Source organism: Trachinotus anak, unplaced genomic scaffold (genome assembly GCF_046630095.1).
Source record: "Trachinotus anak isolate AG129_WGS33_773 ecotype Australia unplaced genomic scaffold, CSIRO_AGI_Tana_v1 ptg000049l, whole genome shotgun sequence".
In the NCBI taxonomy this organism is placed as follows: domain Eukaryota; kingdom Metazoa; phylum Chordata; class Actinopteri; order Carangiformes; family Carangidae; genus Trachinotus; species Trachinotus anak.
The window spans coordinates 495,820-517,643 of record NW_027273900.1 but is presented as its reverse complement, the minus strand read 5'-3'; the positions used below and the strand labels follow the sequence as shown (position 1 = coordinate 517,643).

Genomic DNA, 21,824 nt, shown 5'->3' with positions numbered 1-21,824 from the left:
CCCTTCTAAAGAGAAGCAAATTATAAACTGCTTAACAGTAAAACTATGGGGAGAATAAGAGCAGCAAAAGTGATGAGCAAAGGAAAAGATAATGAAGAAACAACAAACATATATATGCTGAATAAATACAATTGAGAAATATGATTGTATATTTGTTGTAATCTCTGGCCAGCTGTTGACTCCAAATTGAATCAATGGTGGGATGTTCTCATAGGAGTATTTGATTTTAATTACCACACTTAATTGCCACACTGCCACACTAACCTTATATTCCAGTAGCCTTATCTGCTGTGCCCTGATATTGCCTGTAACTGGCCAGCATTAAGTGATTAGTTGAAGTTGTTGCTGTCTCAGAGGAGAAAATTTAAAATTGCCGCAATTTCTCCTAGAAGTTTTGCCAAATATCAGTTTTTTCAAATGGCTTCCATCAGATCACATTAAACAAAAGCAGCTTATAAAGTGAATTCTCAGCCATAGCGAGATTACAACTTTTCTCACTCCACAAATTAACAGGTGTTAAATATGATCCCTACCACTAAAGCAGCTTTTTATTTTCGCTGTGTCATTTTAAATAGAGTTGCACACTGAATGTACTAAGCTCTTAAGAAATTAGCTAAATGGTGGCAGGGATACTGTGTGCCACACACCACCTACATCGATGAGATATTGGATGCAGTAATAATGATATATTGGTGTACTATACTGGTCTTGATGTCATGGTCTGCCCTAACGGGACTTGTTCTTTTTTTGATTTTCATTGACTTCCTGTTTTATTTTGAAATTATTTACCTTGTGTGTCTCCTGGTTGCTTTACTTGTCTTAGTCCTGCCCCAATGTGTTACACCTGTGTCTTCTTACCTGCTCCCCTTCTGTGTGTTTAGTCTCTGTGCTCCCTGTTGTCCTTGTCAGTTCATCTGTTTTGCTTGTGTGGAGTTTCCTTTGTGTCTCGTGCTCCTGTTCTGTTTCCCGGAGCCACCAGTGTTTAAATTTCCTGTTTTAGCTGAGTATTCTTGGTGTCTCCTTGTTTTTTGGTTTCCTGACCTTGATTCGTTTCTGCATCCTTTGTTAAATAAATCCCAGCCTAGTTTTTGTTTTTGTGTCTGCACTTGGGTCCAGAAACTACAATCCCTGACACTTGATTCATGTCAGAGAAACACAGTGAATATGAATATTTTATTTTAAGTCTACTGCCTTGTTTAGTCACTTTAATGGTTCAGTTGTATGATGAGGTCTCCTGTGATTTGTCAGAGCAGGTTTGTATGAAATTAACCAAACGTCATTGTGTGAGTATTTTGAAGCCGTTTATGGCTGGTGCAAAGCTTCTGTTTTTTCCTACGTTGTCCACATTTCTTCTTCTTTACATCTTCTGTCTTCTTCTACACATTACATGAATCTCAAAAAAGCATCGGCCAATATCAAACAAGCCAATATCAGAGCCAGTTTATCTGAAAAAGGTGCAATAAATGGAGTGATTGTATTAAAGAAAGAGATTTTTTCTTCACCTCTCCAACCATGCCATTCCATGTCCCATTAACCTTCTTGCCATGTTTTCCGTTGGTGACCAGGTAGAGGTCATACGTAAACTTCACTGTCTTGGCGATCTTCTTCAGGATGTCAATACAGAAACCCTTGCAGCAGCGCTTGATGTAAATCCCTGAATCACCTGTCTGGTTGCTGGTAGGTGGTAAGAGGAAGGAGGGGGGGAGTAAAGATGAGCTTCAGTAATCTGAGATTATTTGGGTTCAGATAAACTAGCAGATTCAAAGCAGAGAGAGCAGCAGCAGGGATGAAATAAAAGAACAAGACCAAAGATGAACTGAGTGCTGAGAGTATGCAGGTGTTAGAGTTAGAAGAGTCTGACAAGAGTCAGACATACACAGCAAATGCCGATCGATGCCAAGACAATTAATTGGCAACAAATACAATTTGCTGTTGTTATTTGTCATGTATGACAGTTGGTTGGACAAAACAAGACATCATCTTTGGCTCCGGCTCATTAAAATGTACATTCTCTCTATACATGCACCACTTTCTGCACAAATTCTGAAATTTTATTATATTATATTAAATGAGCCATGCATACTGTGCTCTATGTGTACACACAGTAGTGTGATATTGCAAAGGCCACGCTCTGTTGTGCATCATTAAGTCCCACACAGACTTTAACATCCACAAATCTATCCTAGCACAAATAAACAGGTTCACATATTGACACCTCAATTATACATTAATGGGGGACGAAGAATAAGAATAACACACATGGAGTAACAAATTTGACCAAACTGTGAGTCATCAATCAGTGGGTTGTTTTGGCTCACGGCAGATACAGGTGCATAACAGCTGTGGGTAACAACACAATGGCAGCTTTGTCACAGTTAGGGGACGTTGCCAGTGCTAGACCAAGGACAAATGTGTTTGTTTTAGTGTGTTTTGTATTCACACAAGGGTGTGTCAACCTACATTTATAGACAATTGTGGGATTATGAATTCAGCTCCTGCAAGTGAACAACCTTCATGATTACTAAGATAAAATGCACAGTAGAATATGGAATAATGCGAACGCAGGGGTTTATCTATCTGGCACAAAAGCTGTGTCCACATATTTCTGTTTGTGTGCATACTAGGACAGATCTGCACAGCTCCCTGCATCTGGCTCATGGAGTATTTTTTGGCTGGAGAGAAATCCTGCATATTCTCTGTGACATATTGCTGTCTTTCCCAGAAATGCTGTGTGTGAGGATGTCTTTGAAGGAAGAGACAGACAGACAGACAGATGGAGGGAGGGAAAAATAGGAATAAGAGAAAGAACAGGGTGAAAGATCAGTCAATAAAAAAACCAGTGAGCCAGAAGATGGAGGACGCCCTCAGGAGATTTCATGTAGGCCAGGGGTAGAAATGGAAGCCAATGAAGAAAATTCATTATCACACACCAAGGAGAAGTGGATAGCAAGAGGGTCAGGGTGAAGAGGTAGTGGAGGTAGGAAACCAGTGACAGAGACCAAGACAATGATCTAGTTAGCAGAGAGGGGTCGAGGTATACTGTGAGAGGATGAAATAGGTTATATTCTTAAAATCCAGTGAAGAAAAAACAGGAGCATCATTGCAACAAGATGTGGTGATCAGGAAATACTGAAAAAAACAGCCAAAGGAACAAGAAAAAAAAAGGAAAATATACAATAATCCAGGGCTATGAACATTCCCCTATCTATGCATATTTTTGTGTGTTTCATTATAGCATTGATCTATGTCTCTATATCCTTGGTCTACATCCACAGTTTGCATAATATTCTGCCAAGCTACAGATGCAGCTGTTGATGTTTTATGGGTTTTCATACCTACTGGTAATTTGCTAGGTGTCACAAATGACTTTGGATACTAGCAGAAGGTTAGACCCTTGTAGTATCGATGTATAAATCAGTTCTATATTCTAATTTGACCAAATCCTCACCTGAGTTTGAGCTGCTTGCGACACGGCACAGTGTTCCGCATGCAGGTCCCACTGAGCGGGTCCACGTCCTCCACAATGACAAACGGCGCTTCCTCCAGAGTCACAATGGACAGGTGGTCCTCCCGTTCCTCCGCTCCAGAGTACAGCTCAAAGCGAGGCCACACATGGTACCTCATCGTCAAAGAGCCTCTCTCCCACTTGCCAACCTGCACGAGTGAGTGGGAGGAGGGCTGTGAGTTACACAGGCTTCTGTAACAGGCTCTCCAAGTGGCAGGGAGACACTCAGACACTCCAAACAAAAAAGTGATAGACACATCACAGAGGGCCAAAAATACAAACCAGGTAAAAAAAAACAAGAAGCAGGGGATAGATTAAAAGAAGAGAGAAGAGATGAAGTGGATGCAGAAAGGGGATGATAGTAAAAGAGAAGAAGAAGAGAGGTGAAGACAAGAGAAGATATTTACCCTGTCCCATTGTCTCTCCTTGTCTAGAAGAATGATGACCAGCTTGGGGAACATCTGGTGACCTTCTTCACTAAATGACAGGTTTCGGCCTTCAAATGTGACGTTCATGAGGTATCTGAGAGTGACAATGGAAGTGTGAGTTACAAATAGCTACATGTCCATGATTCAGGCTAAAAGATGCATAATGTGGTGAAAAGTATAAATGTTTAAACTACTGACACCAGGGGCCCCAAGAGAAACTGAACATAATGTAGATTTAACGTATATTAGAATTGATGAACTGATTTTTAGGCCACTTGGGGGCAGCACAACTAGCTGTGAACACAAGCAGACACAGACACACATTCATTAGAGTCATCTTACTGGACGTCTGGTGACTGTTAGTCCAGCATTCACTCTGTTTTGACTCTGTGTTTGGTCTCTACTGTGGTCTCTACCAACTCCAGAGGGAAATGAAGCTGCACTCAGTCTAACTGTGTCTGTCTGCCAGCAGGTCTGCTGCAGTCAAAGACGTTGTGCAGTGAGAGTGAATGAAAACAGTAAAGTTGCAGCCTCACAATCAAAACAATGAGCTGAGTATAACTGCAGAATCAGGTGATATTTCTCTGGGTTCACCATAGCAACACATTTAACATTACACATCATTGTATTTGACCTTAATACAAAAATATTGGTTAGTGCAGCTTTGAGAGCTATGGCAAAGGATTTAAGGAGTAGACTACCACCACAGCACCAGTGTTACCACTGACTAAGCAGCTAGTATCTTCTCTACCAATGTCATGAGTGTAGCATACTCTGGGAAACACATACAATAAATCTCTTTTAAGAATATTCTCAAATGTTTTGAAAATTGAAATATTGAGCTAAAACATTTCAATCACACAGCGTACATGGTTGGTACTGTTAATGATTCCATGCTGTCAAATATTAGGTTCAAACACTTGGCAGTGTAATACTATTGATGTCCTTTTCTAAAAATGTGCTGGGTCAGAAAATAAGAGATGGCTATGGCTATGAGTAATATCTGACACCCACAGGTTTTACATTACCCTTTTAAACATACTTGCTTTCTGATTCTTGATTACTCTGGTAGTTTGTATTTTATGTATTTTATTATGTGTGTATGTTATAGCTTTAAAAGAAGACGCTAATCAACCCAACTGTGGAATGAACTGTTGGAGGAATTGGGACTTTAAAAATCTTCAATTAAATTTCTTATGCAAACCAACTTTAAGAATGACTTTACTATAATTTTAGAATTTAAAAAATAATTTTAACAGTGCATTATTATTATTATCATTATTAGTAGGTAGTAACCTTTATGTCAGGAAGACAATTTTCTATTCAAATATGTATACACACACACACACACACACACACACACACACACATGATGAAACTAGAGCAGAAGCACAGAATTCAACTTCACAATCCCATTGTATGTTAACTAAAATCAAGGAGAGCTGCTTTTCTCCACCTTAATTGACTTAGCAAGTGTAAAATATGGCAACGATGACTCAGTTTGAGACTGAGGTAAACTATATGGCACCTGACAGACAAAGAAACATGAAGGAGGACAGAGACACTGTGGCAGTAAGTGAGAGCAGAGAGGGCAACGAGAGCAACAAGACACAGGAGTGGAGTGTATTAATCGTCTGTGTGAAGCCATATCAGCATATATGTGTGTCAACAAGAGCACAGCAGTGGCAGATAAGCTGGAATCATCCCTCTCTCTCTCTATCTGCCGCCTCCTTCTCTCACTTTTCCTTGCCCTGATCTGTGGGCTGCCATCACCATGGAGATGCTCTGCCTTTGAAACAATCCACCGGAGAAATAAATATCTTGTCTGAATGCAAGGAGTGAGGGGCTGTGTGTGTGTGTGTGTGTGTGTGTGTGTGTGTGTGCAGACTTTTTAAAAGAAATGCCGAGCACATTTTATCCACCATCATCTCCAACCAAGTCAACAGTGTGAAAATAAGACAATAAATCTATTCACAAGTGAATAAAAAAAATGCAGACAACAGATGAGCAATGGGCCTGAAACCTACCCAAGATTGAATTGTAAGTACCTCCTACTAGAACACTGAGTACCTCTATCTGTAATGTCTTCGTCTATATTTATATCCCACCTCACACACACAGACCTAAGTAGGCTACATGCTTGGAGTAAGTCAATAATATGACTCAAGCCTCCATGAAATGCCTATTGCTGCACATTGGCTGGTCAGTGCACTAAAAGTGCTGTAATGCGCGTGTAACATGGGATTAGCCTCCTAAGCATAATCTCAGTTTGAATAGGAAACCAAAAAGATTGAGGCGGTGTGGGCGGAGGCTCACAAGGTCCAACTTGTTGCTGTCCTGAAGCCATGACGACCCATGTGACCAGCAGCAGTCTCTGTGTGTGTCATTGTGACAGGGTGACATGTGTACGTGCACACAAAACGGCAACACAGGGATGCGGGGAGGCTCTTAACACCAGTATAATGTAATGTAATGTAATGTGTTGCCATGGCACCCACAACCACAGAAATTTTCATGCAATCAGCTGCGTTGCCATGGGAACAGTAATCTCACCCAAGAGAGGCTTGCTGAAAGGGAGAAAGGGAGAGACAGAGAGAAAGGGAGTATTTTTCTGTCTCAAATTGAGGGTTTATCCACTTTTCCTTGTCTGTCTTTTACTTTCAGATCAATCTCTCCATCTCATCTCTGAGTAACATGTCAAATCTCACATCAATAGGATTCATCTGTCCGTACATTAACCTGTACCTTTACAAAGACTGCTGCATGCTGTGAGTTTACAGCAGAGGAGGCTGCTCTGTTTATCGTTCAGTAGCCCTGTACTATTGATGTAGCTTTTATGTGCCGTTTGATCCCCTCTCATGTCAGTATTCCCCTCTGACTCTGCTGGAAGAAGAAAAAATATAAAAAATAAGAACTACTGGGATCAGCGACTAACACAACCTCATGTGGCTTCATCACAGCCATATGCAGTGCTTGTGTGCGCCTCACTCACCAACTGTTCCCCAACTAATCACTGGCTGTGAGGGGAATTTATTTTTTGGTTACAGAGACACTGAATCATCAGTGGCATGGACACAGACCCTCTTTTTTTTCCTCAAATCTCTTGAATGTATTTCAGAGCCATTTGATATGACTCCCTTTTATCTCTGAGTGCAGTTGTCCAGAGTCACAAATTCTGTCGCAGCAAGATAGTGATGTAAAAATATATATACATATATACAGTGTGTGTATGTGTGTGTGTGTGTGTGTGTGTGTGTGTGTGTGCGTGTGTAAGGAGGCCTGTGGTGCACATATACACACACAGAGATACATACTGTATCAGGTTTGGTGGATGACTCATAATCTGGGACGACTGCAGAAGACCTGCCTCTGAAGAGTCACCAGTCACTGATGCAATGTGAACTATACATTAAAGACCTGTAGGACAGAAGCAGTGACTGTGTAATATGTACAACTACAGAATATGGTAAATTATGGTAATGCAGTGTACATATGGTGTGAGAGCTGCGCCACTCAAGATTCGCTCCAGAAACAAATCTGTCGAGTGTGATTATGACCTATGATTTCAATACAAGTAAAATCCACTGTATTTACAGTTCACAGCAGGATGAGTGTTTAACAGACAAGTGCAAACAGGATGTTACCCATTGCATTTCACTTCAACAAAATATTTTAACATTATTTTGTTCAAGTATTATCTATATAAAAATATAAAATATGTTTTTCAGTCTGTGGAGGTAAAAGTGTTCTCCTGTAGGGGCCTGGACTCAAACGGCTCTGAATTTGTATGCACATTATTGTGACCGATTCATACAGAAATATTTGTGATCATTTCTATTTCTTTCTACTGTGACGTTGATGTTTTCAGGTTCAGTTTCAAAATGCCTGTCATTGTGTGTGACTGCAGATAAGATCAAACTCATAATAAATTCATAATAACTCACACATTCAGCATGTGTCATTTAATGTGTTGTTAATTTGAAAATGAGTGAAACTGAATTAAAAAACAAATCAGTTGTTAAGTTTCAGTAATTATACCTACAACTGTACACACTCAAAAACGTGCTTATCTATTGACTCATTTATTGCTGGTGGCTTAGCTCTGACAGCAGAAACACACACACAGAAAGATGTGAGGCTCAGAGTCTCTTTTAGCTGCAGCCTTTAATAAGTGAGTCCAGGAGCTCCATGTGATCTGGGCCCATGAGGACCCCTGTTGAGACATCAGGAAGCTACCTGTGGAGTCTAGAGCACTGTATCAGAGAGAGCTGACTCTCATTTAAAATGTGAACAAGTGCTTAACAGACAAGGACGCTGACTTTCTACAGCCCACAAACCTCACATACTGATTTTTTCTTGTGATAATAATAATTATCTGATTATCATTTTGTCACCACGTGTTATAAACAGATTCTTACAGGATGTGAAGAGCTTCTTCATCAGTGTATGGGAAACATCTCCCTTTAATACAATTGAAAGGTGTAAATATTCATACAGAATATATTTATATATTTTCTACATTTACTATATTTTTTTAACTACATTCCCCATGTCTTTATTATTATTGTAAATATCCCACATCTTTGTTGTAAATATTTTATCTTATTTTATTTTAATTTTTAACTTGTAATTCTACCTTTGATTTTAATCTAAGTCTATTTATGTTACTGTTTGCACCAAACACCAGCACAAATTCCTTGTATGTGGAAACACACTTGGGAATAAAACTGATTCTGATTCTGATAATACAGGACTGTTTATTCTGACTACATACAGCTGACACCACTTCTCAAAAATCCTGGATTCAGGACTGTTTATTCAACTCTTTCACATTCATTTGTCTAAACTACTGACTATCTGCAAATACTGTATAAGCCCTGTGTTACTTCATAATACAGTGAATGACTGGAGTTAGGCTGAAATGTGTTAACTTAGAGAAAATGTTGACCCAAAGCAGCTTAAGTTAAAAATATATTAATTTAATGCATCATTTTTGTTAACTAACATTTAGACAAACTTGAACAAACATCTTAGCTCCATGTGATTAGAACAGCACTGCTGCAGGGTGCATTATGTCAACCCAAGAACACCTCATTCAATATTAAAAATTGCTATTGGCCATGCACATAACATTTACAAACTAAATTAGGGTTTGTTGTGTATTTTTCTTACTCGTGAGAAAAATGAAGATAATTTAACAGTAATTTAAAAGGAAATTTTTGGGGTCAGTCTCCCAGAGTCAAAGAGCAAAGATTTATTTCTATGTTTAACAATCATATACATAGAAATCCACCATAAAAGTAAAAGATACAATGAATGATTCCACTGCCGTCCATTTTCCTAACTGCACACAATGTAACTTAATTCATACATGAATGCAATAAAACTCAAAATTCCCAAACCAAATAAAGTGATGTCAAAGACGAATTTATTTTAAAAAATAGAGCTGAATTGACTAGTCAATTAATCACAGTGAATCAGTAAAATTTATCTGTATTAATTAATTGATAATCCATGAATTTGGTGTTAAGCTAAAATGCCAAACTTTCCAGTTTCTCAAATGTGAGGATTTGCTGCTTTTCTCTGTGTATATAATAGTAAATATTTTATATATTACTAGTGAAAACAAGCATTTTGAAGATGTCTGGAAAAAATATTTATTTATTTTACATTTAATAAACAAAAAGATGAATTGAGAAAATAATTTCTCCATCTCAACATTCCCTAATATAGTGTTATCTGATTTTTTAAACCTTTTTTAAACCATAGTGAAATCAGCCTTAAAAGTCCAGTAAGTCAGTCAGTGAGAGACAATGTGAATGAAGAAAAAAATCCATTTAGTTTGTCCGGTGTTGTTCTGTCACTTCAATTTAAATGAAACTTACTGGAAGTCCTTCACCGCCTTCTGTTTGTGTATAAAATAGAAATAAGCCTGGGGCCATTAAGAAGTGAATTTATACCCTTAGAAATAATCATGATAAAATAAAGGTCAGTAACAATGGAACATGTAATGGTGCTGAAGTGAGGAGCACATACACTGTGACAGATGTAGGCCTACATCAGTGTTCACTGATCCAATGCATGAAAAAGGTCCTGTGAAATATTGATTGTTTACCTCTGTGGCATTTTAATCTCCCTCGAAGGAATTAGTCATAAATGGGGAAAGAACTGAGCTGACAGAGTTAAATGAGAGAAATTGAATTCATGCTCAATATAAGTAATCATGTCCTTAAACGCACTCATCCTCCCTCCTTACAATGTATTTATATAGGTGAAATTAGGATCAACAGTTTTTGACAGAGAGATGGAAAAGGAAGTGGAGGTGGAGAAGAGCCAGATTCAACGTTTTAGCTTCATGTAATTGTAAGAGTTTTTTGGTGAGAGTGGACTGAGAGTGTAGGAGCATTACAGTGAGAGCAGAGGCAAAGAAAGAAGAACAAAGGGGAGAAAAGCAGAGAATCCTCAGGAACAAAGGGTGAGGTATCCACACAGCCCTGACAGACACCTCGATGGAAAAGAGGTTAACAGAAGAAAAGAGAAGTAAAAAAAAAAAAAAACAGGAGCTGAGGGACACAATATGCAGGCGACACAGATGAGTAAAGTGATACTCTGACCCACTTCCATGGCAAGGAAGGGTCTTTGACAAGACACGGTCATTTTCACTCTAGATGCCCAAAAGCACAATAAAATGGCCTTCTAATAAACAGAGCTTGGATTTATTAGACAGACACCTTTATTGTGCCCATTAAGAAATGCAATAATACTGCTCTCACGCTGTAGGAAAAACTACTTTATAGGTGAAATAGATTGAGAGTAGCATGCATGAGAGGCAGCACAAGTGTCAGATGGCCTGCAGAAAAGGCTTTCCACTGAGCCCTGCTGAATGTCTTGTCTGAGTGCAAATGTCTTGTATGATCACATTAAAGAAAAGACAGACTGCAAAATATTATTCATCTCTTACATCATATCCACAGGTACGGCTGTGTGTGCCAGCACCGGATTTGAGAGGAATTTTGAAGGCAAGTGCATAAAAAAACATCCCTTTCCCTGCAACATCCACATACAAATAAGCCCCTTGGCTCCTCATCCAAAACCACTTGGAGCACATTTTCCCATTATCCCAGCGCTCCTGTCCGCTCTGTAAGGCAGGAAACAATGGATGGCCTCTAGAGCTTCTTTCTGTGTGTGTGTGTGTGTGTGTGTGTGTGTGTGTGTGTGTGTTTGCTTATTTGTGTTGAACCATGAGTGCTTGTGGTGTATGCATGTATTTATGTGTGTGTGTATATGTGTATGCCCTATAGGGTCAAGGAGCCCCCAAACAAATTTGAGAGCGTGACTCACAGAGGCCTCCCATCTCCGTCCATCAGCGCAGACAGGATGGCATGCTAATCCAGCACGCATGCAGCCCACTGTGGCCTGTAGCTATACAGGACCACGCAGAGACATATGGCCTTATTATTGCTTGTGACTCTGGGGGTGAGGGGATGGAATAGGTTGGAATTATGTGAGTGTTTGTGTGGTAGGCTGTGTCTAGCCTCTGGGGTCACCACCAAGATCCACTGATCCTAAATCTCTCCCTTCGCTCAGACGAATGGAGAAAAATAGAACAGTTGGCTGGAAAACACACATCACACCACTCTCAACACACACACACACACACACAAACACACACACAGAAAAGATGTGTCCCAAGTGTGTACCTAAAGGATGATGAGAGCTAACCCTGCATCTGATAGCACCCTTTGGTGACTGAAATATTCATGTCTGTGGTGTTACTGTTATCTCAGTCCTGTTGGTGGCAGAATCCTAAATGGCATAAGTGCTCCTGATATTAAAAACAGAAACACTGGTGAAGGCAAGACCCAAAAATTTAAATTTACAGCAATACATCAACCACAACCGGGAGATTAATGCTGTAGTGGCAGCAGAGGTTGCATAATGTTTCCCTAGTTTTTTTTTACAATGCTTCAATTTAAAATGACATGAACAAAACACAAAAAAAGGAAAATATTAAATATTAGGAGAAAAAGAGAGATGAAAGGCAGACAGGCACATTGCTCTGTAAGGCTCTGTATACTGTATATATAATAAGGGACAGCATGAGTAATTCTAAGCTTTTATAGGACTTAGCCCTAAGAGCAGTTAAATGTCATGCTATAACGAAATGCGTGTGTGTGTGTTTCTGTATAGTAGTGATAACCCCACTGTTGTTCTCTTTTTTTATTTATCCAGTATCCCCAAGCATTCAATTACCTGTGGAATCTGTGATCGATGTGAACAGTAAAAGCATGTCCTATGAAGTTAAATGGGGATTAATTATTGAGCACCAAAGCTCCTGCTTGTTCTGTAATGTGCCAAAAAGCAAAACTAGGAGGTTCAGAGGAAGAGGAAAAGAAGGATGTTTTCTTTTAAAGATGGCTGTGGGTTAAGCTAAAGATAAGACAACATGTTGTTATGAGTCTGAGAGTTAATGTCTCCGCTCATCTTGTGTTTTAAGTTTTTATTGGCTGGTTAAACAAATGCAGCTTCTCCTCAGAGAGTGTGTCTACATTGTTAATGATTGTGTGTATTCGTGTATAGTTGTTCTTGTTTTACAGGCTATGTGTGGTTGGATTTATTTTAATATTTTTAACTGTGCTTCAGCAACTAAAAACCAGGCTACATTTCCTCCTGTTGTTTTACCAGCTAGTTCTCTTGGCTCTGACTAATATGAACTCATTTCATCTGCTTTTGATAAGCCCATATTTTTGCAGTGTTCATGACACCTGTCTGAATTTCTGCTTTCAAAGCTTATAAATGTAGGTGAATATGGCTTATTGCTTTTAGCATGGAGATTTATTCTTTCTTAGACCTGGGTTCATACTCTAAACAACATTTAATCAAAAGCCCAGATTGTTGCAGTGCTGTCAGGAAATGATCTGTGCTTAAAATGTGATGTAAAAACAAACAATACATTTACAATTAACAATAACAGTGGCAGATTTACCACTGAAAATCTGGAGTTATTTCTGAAACAATGACAGCTTGATTTCACACTGTCATAAATAAAAGCCACTTCTCATTTCTGTCCAACAACAGTGGATTTACCAGCTGAAATGATGACAGATGTTATCAGTTGTAGCTTGTGTAACACAAGTGCTTACACTTAAACTCTGGTTGGAAACTCATTTTACAGCTGACTTTTTAATATGCATGGATACATCATCTGATTCCTGATATGATGTCATATATTATTGTAAACTACATATTTTTGGGTCACATTTGGCTTTAAGAAGTTTTGATAGGTGTTTTTAACAATGTTTTAATGTTTCATGGATGAAATGATTAATTAATTAATTAATTAATCAAGAGAAATAATCAGCAGATGAATTGAAGATGAAAATAATTATTGATTGTACATGATGGCATCACCAACTGATGATAAGGATCTTCATGTATTTCAGGGTAGAGCCAGTTGTTTTTCAAATGAAATCTGATGATTGAAAAGACTGCAAACTGGCTGTCATGAATAAGAATTTGTTCTTGATGTTTTGCCTGGTAAAATAAAGGTAATATAAAAAAAAACAGAGAATTGATAACACATAGCACATTTTCAGACAGTGTCTCCTGGATGACGTTCATAGTGCAGCACTGGGTTGTTCACATCAACAGAAATAGTCAGGAATGAAAAAAACCAGAGTAAGAGACCAAACCCAGCTTCCTTTCTCAGCTGTGCACAGCTGGCCAATCACAGCGTGAAGTTGGTGTGAAGTTGGTCAACATGAAATCCAAATCTTACCAGTATTTGTATTTGTCTATCCCAGCCCCTCTGCCCTGCCTCCCCACCACCACCCATCCCCCAGCATTGACTCACTTCAGTATTTCCTTGGAGTGGCCGGTGTTGGAGCTCTTTTTGTCAGGTGTCCCGAGGCAGCTTGACTTCAGCAGGGTGTGTGGCCCCCGGTCCAACATCATGGTGGAGGTTGCCGTGGCAATGACAGCCACTGCATCACGTACCCTGGCCTCGATGTTGTAGTCCCATTCGTCATATGACACTGAGATAAGCCCTGGGAGAGAGAGAGATGGAGTGAGATGAGAAGAAGAGATGCATGGAGAGCGGGCAGAAAAAGAAGAAGTAAAAAGAAATATGTAGAAATGGAAAAGGAGGGAGGCAGAAAAGTGTGAGAAAGAGAGGGAGGATACAAACAGGGAAGCAGAGGCAGAGTGCGATGAAACATTGCCAGAGGGGGAAAAGATCTACAAAAATGAAAGCATTTTGGAGGAGGCTAAAAAGTGGCAAAACACTGAGACAGAATTAAGAGTGCAATCATACCTATAATATTTTACTTTGTTCCAAGCCAGAGTGGAGCTGTTTACCTTGCTACTTTGCTATAAAAGAAAAATGCTCCTTAAGGGTGAAAACACATGAAAAAATAGCTGAATATGAGCATCAGTCATTCTTCATTTTGTTATGCTTGACTTTTCAAGGATGAGGAACTGCTGGATGTCAACATCCATTTCTTTTACTCATAAACAACTGCGTTTTCAGGTCATTTTCTGTGGCTGCTTTTGATTACGTTTGAATCAGTTGTATTTTCAGGCAACCTTGGTGTTGTTACTGGTTTCACACACACGTTCAAATAGTATGTCCAAGCAAATGGAACTACAGGAGTAAATGCCCTGCAGTTTAAAAAGGACTGCTTTAAACACACTCCATGAGAAGAAAGGTGCAAAGGAGAGACAAAGGGGTCTTTTTCCTGCCTGACCCGATGCCCTGGGGAGATATTTTCAAAACAACATCACTTGGAATTCTCTTAATGATGGATTCCAGTGAGGCCACAGCTCAGACTATTATTAGAACTGATAGCCTCAATAAAAAAAATAAGCCTTGTCATTTCATGTTTGTCTCATATGTATGTGAACTATTGCATAATGAGTGGATGTAAAATCACCAGATAGCACCAAATGAGCTCTCAAACGAATTAAAGTCTTGCTTACATGAGCTTAACAGAAATTAGTATTAGTACGCAGCCTACCACTGACTGGCACAGCACACTGCAAATACACTAGGAGATCATTGTGCAAACAAACCCATCTGTCACTTGTGTCCACATTTCAAAACAAAGTTTTTTGAGAACATACCACAGAATGATGTAATATAGTTTTAATTGTGCTGCTCACTGTGGAGTTGCTAACATGAGTTTGATCCTGGTTTAACCTCTGGTTTGACCTCTGACCCCTATTCGTTCTTTGTGTAGCCACATGATGGGCTGATACTGGTGACACAGTCCCTGAATAAAGTCCAAACAGAATCCATAGATAAATGCAGGGGGGGTGGTTGATGGAGAGGTCTGTTGGTCACATTTGTTTACATCATTATTAATAAAGTATCACAATTAATTTGGCAGTGGTGACTTCATGTTTAAAAATTTGTAGCACTCAATGAACAATTTTTAATTAGCTGCAGTTTTTCAGTGAATAACAGGATGATACTTTGAGATCTCTACTTAAATAACTCCTCCTACTCATCTGGAGCTGGTTTCACAAACATAATTTATCCTGGTCTATAAGACTAAAGACTAGAGACGCTTAGATTACTCTAAAGAAAGTGAGAAAGAAAGACATGGAAAGTTAACCACCCAACTACTGAACTAACAGCCATGTTTCCATAGTAACAATCCCCCCATCACTCAGTACAGATCTGCATTTGTCTGCTGTATGTTTCATCTTAACAGCTGAGAGGAAGTTTCAGTGGACATTTAAGTCACATGGTGGAAAGTCGAACACAGAGTTGTTCACTGTTCCACCCCCACTAGACTTTTTTAACTGACCATCGGTCTCATGTCTTCAAATTCTCTACCACGAGTCTTTAATGAGGAAAAGGACATAAAAAGGAACAATGTGTGGAAACAAAGGGCCAACAGTGCCAACTAACGAATACCTCAAAAAACAATTGTTCGATACATTTTTCCCCTTAAAATGTCCTTATGACTGATGAATTCTTCTAGAAGCCAAACATTTTCTATTAGCGTGACTGGAGCTGAGCATCTGATGCTTGGTTTACTTTCCTGGAACTGATAGCAAATTAAGATAACGAGGAACTAGATAGCTTTGTGAAACTGATGAATTTATACATCTGAGGGTAGAAGGCCAGAGTCAAAAGTCTATCTTTGTGAAACCAGTCCCTGGGGTTTGGGTGTACCTGTAGGGAAGACAGAGGGAACATGGTCTGCATCTCCTGCTACGAGTGAGGGCACAATCCAGGTGAAGCCATATCCAGTAAGACCTACAGAATGAGCTACTTCGAAGATAGTGGTGGCCTCCTCCTTAGTACAGTAGAGCAGGATGACAGGACTCTGTAGTTTCTTCAGCTGGTTCTGGATCTTGGAGTCTCCATCGTCCACGGACATGTCCAGAAGGAGGACCTCTTCTAGCTCCCAGCCCACAAAGCTGTTCTCGATGGTGCTGCGGACCTAGATAGGACAGGGAGATGTGATTGTAAAAAGTGTAGGCTGCTCACATTCAGTGGAGTTGTGAAGGAGAGATACTAGAACAAAAACGACTGAGATGTCTCCTCCTCCAGTTCCCAGATTCCAAAACTGTTCTGTCTTTACACAACATGAAAACTACAGGAAGCGTCGTGGCCTCCTATAATAGGTCCCTAAAAGACAAAAGTAATAATACCTAATGTGCCTGGGACCCAGAGAAAAAGTGAGTCTCTCATTTGAATTAATGGTTGAAAAAGTTCATGGCCATTAGCTTTAGAAGTAATACGTTTCCTGCTGCCTCTGCAGTCAGTCAGTTTTTTTTAAATCAAAAGAAACATTTATCTCTGAAGATAATAGTCCTCACAATTTCTGGCTTCAACGTACTGCCCAATGGTATATTCTGTAGTTTACCTTGGCGATCATTTGTATTTATCAGAGTGTTTGTTTGCTTCTTTACCTTATTAACAAAGTCCTGGTAGCCAGGGTAGTATGTGGTGACAATGGAGAAGATGTACCAGTCATACTCCTCCATGATGTTCAACATGACGGAGGCCTGCTGCTCAATGGACGGACCAAACTGGAAAAACATTGAGTGGTCATCCTGGAAACCGGAGACACAGAGCCAATCAGAGAACAAGGTCATGAGTCATACAGCATGAGAGAGAAGTGGAAGGTAGGGCACAGACAATGATGGAGTGTGTCCAGCTACTGCAAGCTTCAGGAACAAATATAGTCCTGTTTGTAGCTGAGTGTATTCTCTGTTCATTGTAACTGCACGAAAGAATATGTGTTCATATGACAGATTCTTCATTTATATACTGTACTTAGGATGTTTTCACCAGACTTTTACTCCAATGCAGAGTCAAAAAGGATTTTTCTCCAATAGTTATGAATATGCAAAACCACACAAGGTGACTCATTCATCATCAAGGAGCTCTGACAAAGCTATCTCACACATTTAGTATGAGAGCACAACAGGTAAGATGGCCACCTGGTTGAATGAGATTGAATGTAGTCATGCAGATATTTCTGTCAAAACATTTTTCTTCAATGAGAGAGAAGGAAGAGACGAAGTCAGAAGCACTCTCAGAGCTCCATGAGCCTGATGGCTGGTGTCATGGATTGGTCAAGGGCAGGCCGAGCAACTCATTGGGACATGGAAGTCAAGATGGATTATTCAGGAATGTTAGCGGCCGAAGGCGACATGCTGGAGGGGCTGTAATGGAAACAGCATAATGTCTGTGGTCTTCAGAGTGAAACAAAGGCTACTGTTGAAAAGTGACTGAGATGACTGCAGGAGTTGAATCAAGCTTAAACACTGGCTGCTGTTCTACACATTGCTCAAGAGGATGAGTGAAATGTTTGGATTAAAGGAACAGTCCAACATTTTGGGAAATACAAAAAGAAGAAGAAGAAAACACAGCTGCAGGATGTGGTTAGCCTGACTGGAAGGAGTGAGGGGTGTGCAGACATGCTAACAACTCTCTGAGGCTGCACAGCAGTTCTTTGAGCTGAATACTAACATCCTCATGCGAACATGTTCACAATGCTACCATGCCAATGTTTAGCAAGTTCATCATGTTCAACATCTTAGTTTAGGATATAGCATGCTAATATTTGATAATTACCACTAAACACAAGCACAGCTGATGGGAGTGTCATTAGTTCTGCATAAAAGTCATGAAGCAAAGTATTGGATGTAATTAGTATAAACTAAAGTGAACATTATGCATTACTGATTATAAGTCAACTCCAAATCATGTTTCACTAAAACTTTATTGATGTGGAAATACTTTGTATATAGTTACATTTTCTCAATAGGTCATATCTGACATAATTAAGTAATTTACAGTGTTTTGCTATGTAATATGTAATATACATATGTTAATATGCTATTTACATCTATTGTGTGATTGATGTTTATATGTTTCATAGAAAACAGTCCCCAACAAATATTATTATTATATTCAACCAGTCATCCAAAACCCAAAGATATTCAGCTTATTGTCACATATGGCAAAAAAGCATCAAATCCTCACATCCCGCAAAATCTAGGCTTAACAAATGAGTTAAATGATTAATCAGTTCTTACATATTTAAACAGGGTCTAACACATAAATAATTCTGCCCTGCAACATATCTGACTACAGCTCAGAGATGATACAATCTGTGAGCAGACATGGTGCCAAGGGACAGCTGGTGTAGTGAGCTTTAACATGTCCTGACTGTAGCCGCAGACTTTAATCATAGACATCCATGACAATGATCAAGATAAACCTCCTCATCTCACTCTCAAAATAAAATACATTCATTTCCCAAAAATATAACCACTCTATTAATGAATCACTATTTCTGTCGACTGATTTTTCAGTTTAGATAAAGGACGTGATTAAAATTGAGGTGAAATCCTTCGTACATCACAGTAGCACAGATTATCTTACACACTTTCTAATCAATTATCACTAACTCACTTTCCATTAAAAGTAAAAGTTCAAAAATTCACTCTTCAGTACTTACATGTGCCCTCGACAACAATTCCACACTTGCATGCACTGATGTCCATGTGCCAGCATACACATATGTGAAACATGTAACCATACACGTGAACAATCAGTTATACATGTTAGTCATGCAAGAGGCAAAGCACTCCTTAGGTGAGGTGCACTACCTCCACTCTACATCAACTCAACCACCTCCCCCCACCCGCCCACCCCAAATTACCCACAGGGACAGAAATGATGTGTTACCTATGTTTCTCTGTAATGAGATTATAACAGCAGTGTCAAGTGATGGTGGAGGGACTGGCAGTACTGACAGTAAATACACTGCACTTGGCTCAGGAAGGTAATGAAGGTACTGTCACACATGCACCATTCACCTCTGACCTCACACTTCCAACCAAACACATCACTGTTTGAGTATTTCAGCTTCAACGTGCTGAGTTTTCAATGAGATGTAAAAATGAGTGTGATTTACCCTGATGTTATTATTCCATCTGTATACTTCCTTTAACCCCCCAGTATCCACACTGCCATCTGTTTTCCACACTGACACTGTCTTAAAAAGGACACAGTTGGTTAATGGTCATATTCATATTTTTCTTATTGTCGACAAGAAAAAATCAAAACTTAATTCTACTAATAAATTTCACCTCAGTCATTCAACAATGATTAAAAACATATCTGTGAGTGACACTGTTGCACTGGGTGATGTGTTTCTTCATTTCAAAGAACATGTCCACTGTAATTTATTTTGAAACAATCCCACGTGCATTGTCCTGCTGCTGTAAATATTCAGTGAATAACGTGTGTTAAAAAGTACAGAGTGCAGCACTTTTTATGAAAATTAAATGATTAACTTATTATTATTATTTACTTATTAATTAAATTAAGTATTTTACTTCAATAGGAACAAGTGTGTTTTGTAATGGATGCCAAAGTCAGGGTTGGTGCATCAGGAAGTATTGATGAGTGAACTGATGCATTATTGGTTTTGGTATTTTCATGGGATTTGTTGAGAGTATAACAAACACAGAATAACACCAGCCTTAGCTTCAAGATTTAGATCTCACCATACACATAATCTTTGTTTTTTTCATTTGCCAAAGTTCTGAGATACTTCTAAACTTGTATCTCCACCTCACTGTAAAATGGAGGTGAATAGACTTCAGTGCATGATCCTCTCAGCATTGAAAAGTTATTATTATTATTATTAAGTTATTATATATTCTGGTCACTGTGGCTAAGTAACTGACTGTCAACAGTTAACATAAGGACAATTTGTTCTGATGACTATCATTAAGGACACTGAGGTCATGTCCTCAGTATTTCATTGATTTATTTATTTATGACTTTGGGGTTCAACAATCTGAACAGGTTAAACTCTACAATAACAAACTAACACATGGTGGTTGCTTTATAAGCCTTTTCTAGTATTCTTAGATTCAACAAGTTTAATGACTTTATGACTGTAAATGAGCAAACAGATAAAATGCTTCAGCATTTCTCCACCAGAATTTTAATCCTGGCTGTGAGGCGAAAGCTTTGAAACAGCATTTAGACCTTCATGTATAATTAAACAGTTAACTCAATGAATGAAATATGAAAAATCCAAATAATTTAAAATATGGACACATTCTTTTTGCTTCGTAACTGTCTGATGGAGGTTTCTAAAATCCTGGCTATGTCTGCAGAATGTAGCTTCAGTGAAAACTGTTCTGCTCTACAAATTATCCAGACTAATGAAGATATTGCTGCTGCTGAATTATTTAAATGTAATTTTTCAATGCTGTGATCACCATAACCAAAGTTCCACTTACCTCATATACACACATCTCTAAACCCTGGCAAATAAAATCAAAACTACAGTATCTGCCTTGCCAGACACCCTGAGAGCTAAATGGGCAAATATGACCCATTGATGTTGTCTAAGACTCTAAGACTCATGCTACAGTACTGTGCAGATGCCACCTCTCTTGCTGCACTGAATTTTTTTCATTTCCTCTCACTTATATACTCAACAGTAGCTATATCAACTTGGACATAAACTCCCCCCTCGTCTTGGAACTGTCCTCTCCTTCTGTCTTTCTAAAAGTTGCTCAGAGCAGTGTAATCTCTCATCAAACCAAATCTGCCATTCAGAGCGAGCATGAGGATTCTACTTACTTCATTCTCTGCTTCTTAGATTGGGGCTAATCATCATCTCATTCTACTTTCTCTTTCATATCCCAATCATCCCTATTAGGCATTAGTGTCCTTTTTCTCTCTCTTTCTGTTCTGACCCCCTCATCATATCTGTTTTTATGTAATGTCCTGCAGCTCCATAAGCTCATATCACAGAGGTATAAAGTGTGGGAGGTGACCGCCTATGGTCACACATTGACCACCTATGGTCAACTGACATCATTGTGTCATCTTTTTTATGTTTGCTTCTCTGCTCCTCTCTGTGCTCACACACAGTATTTTAACACAGCCAAGTTAAATCTCTTCTCATTTACATGTTTTTCTGTTTCTGTTGTCAGACGATGGAACAAGTTTGAAACAGTGACTGAAACACAGCCCATTAGACTCCCCCCCACCCCAGTTTCCTCACAAAGTGACAGAGGCCTTTGTTTATCTCAACCACAGGAGGTAAAAGATTATCAGAGGCAGGTCCCTGTTTCCAGTTCCCTCTGTTTGATATGTATAATTGATCGTACTGGAATTTTAGTATGAAGCCAGTGGTTTCCACCTGTGTTAAAGTTAATCCATTGTCTAAACTCAACACTTCCTGTAACCATTTCAAATTAAAAGCCCTAACCCAGTATATAGAAACCCTTTATTTCCTAACAGGGCTTGAGCACAGTTTAAGCTTGAGCATAAAAAGGTTGAAAAGGCCGTCTTCTGTTTTATGTTTCAAACTGAATTCTCCCGATCCTCTCCAGCT

General features: G+C 39.1%; 1 protein-coding gene across 1 annotated transcript in view; it reads right to left on the bottom strand.

The window, feature by feature from the left end:
- The window catches only part of grin2bb (glutamate receptor, ionotropic, N-methyl D-aspartate 2B, genome duplicate b), a 95,313-nt gene that overhangs the window by 22,883 nt on the left and 50,606 nt on the right, over nt 1-21,824 (bottom strand). Inside the window, exons 4-9 of the mRNA XM_071473265.1 lie at nt 16,858-17,001; nt 16,115-16,385; nt 13,787-13,979; nt 3,913-4,027; nt 3,449-3,654; nt 1,503-1,674 (exon numbers count right to left, since the gene is read on the bottom strand). Of these exons, the coding sequence (XP_071329366.1) occupies nt 1,503-1,674; nt 3,449-3,654; nt 3,913-4,027; nt 13,787-13,979; nt 16,115-16,385; nt 16,858-17,001 (1,101 nt within the window). The remainder of the gene's footprint in view (nt 1-1,502; nt 1,675-3,448; nt 3,655-3,912; nt 4,028-13,786; nt 13,980-16,114; nt 16,386-16,857; nt 17,002-21,824) is intronic.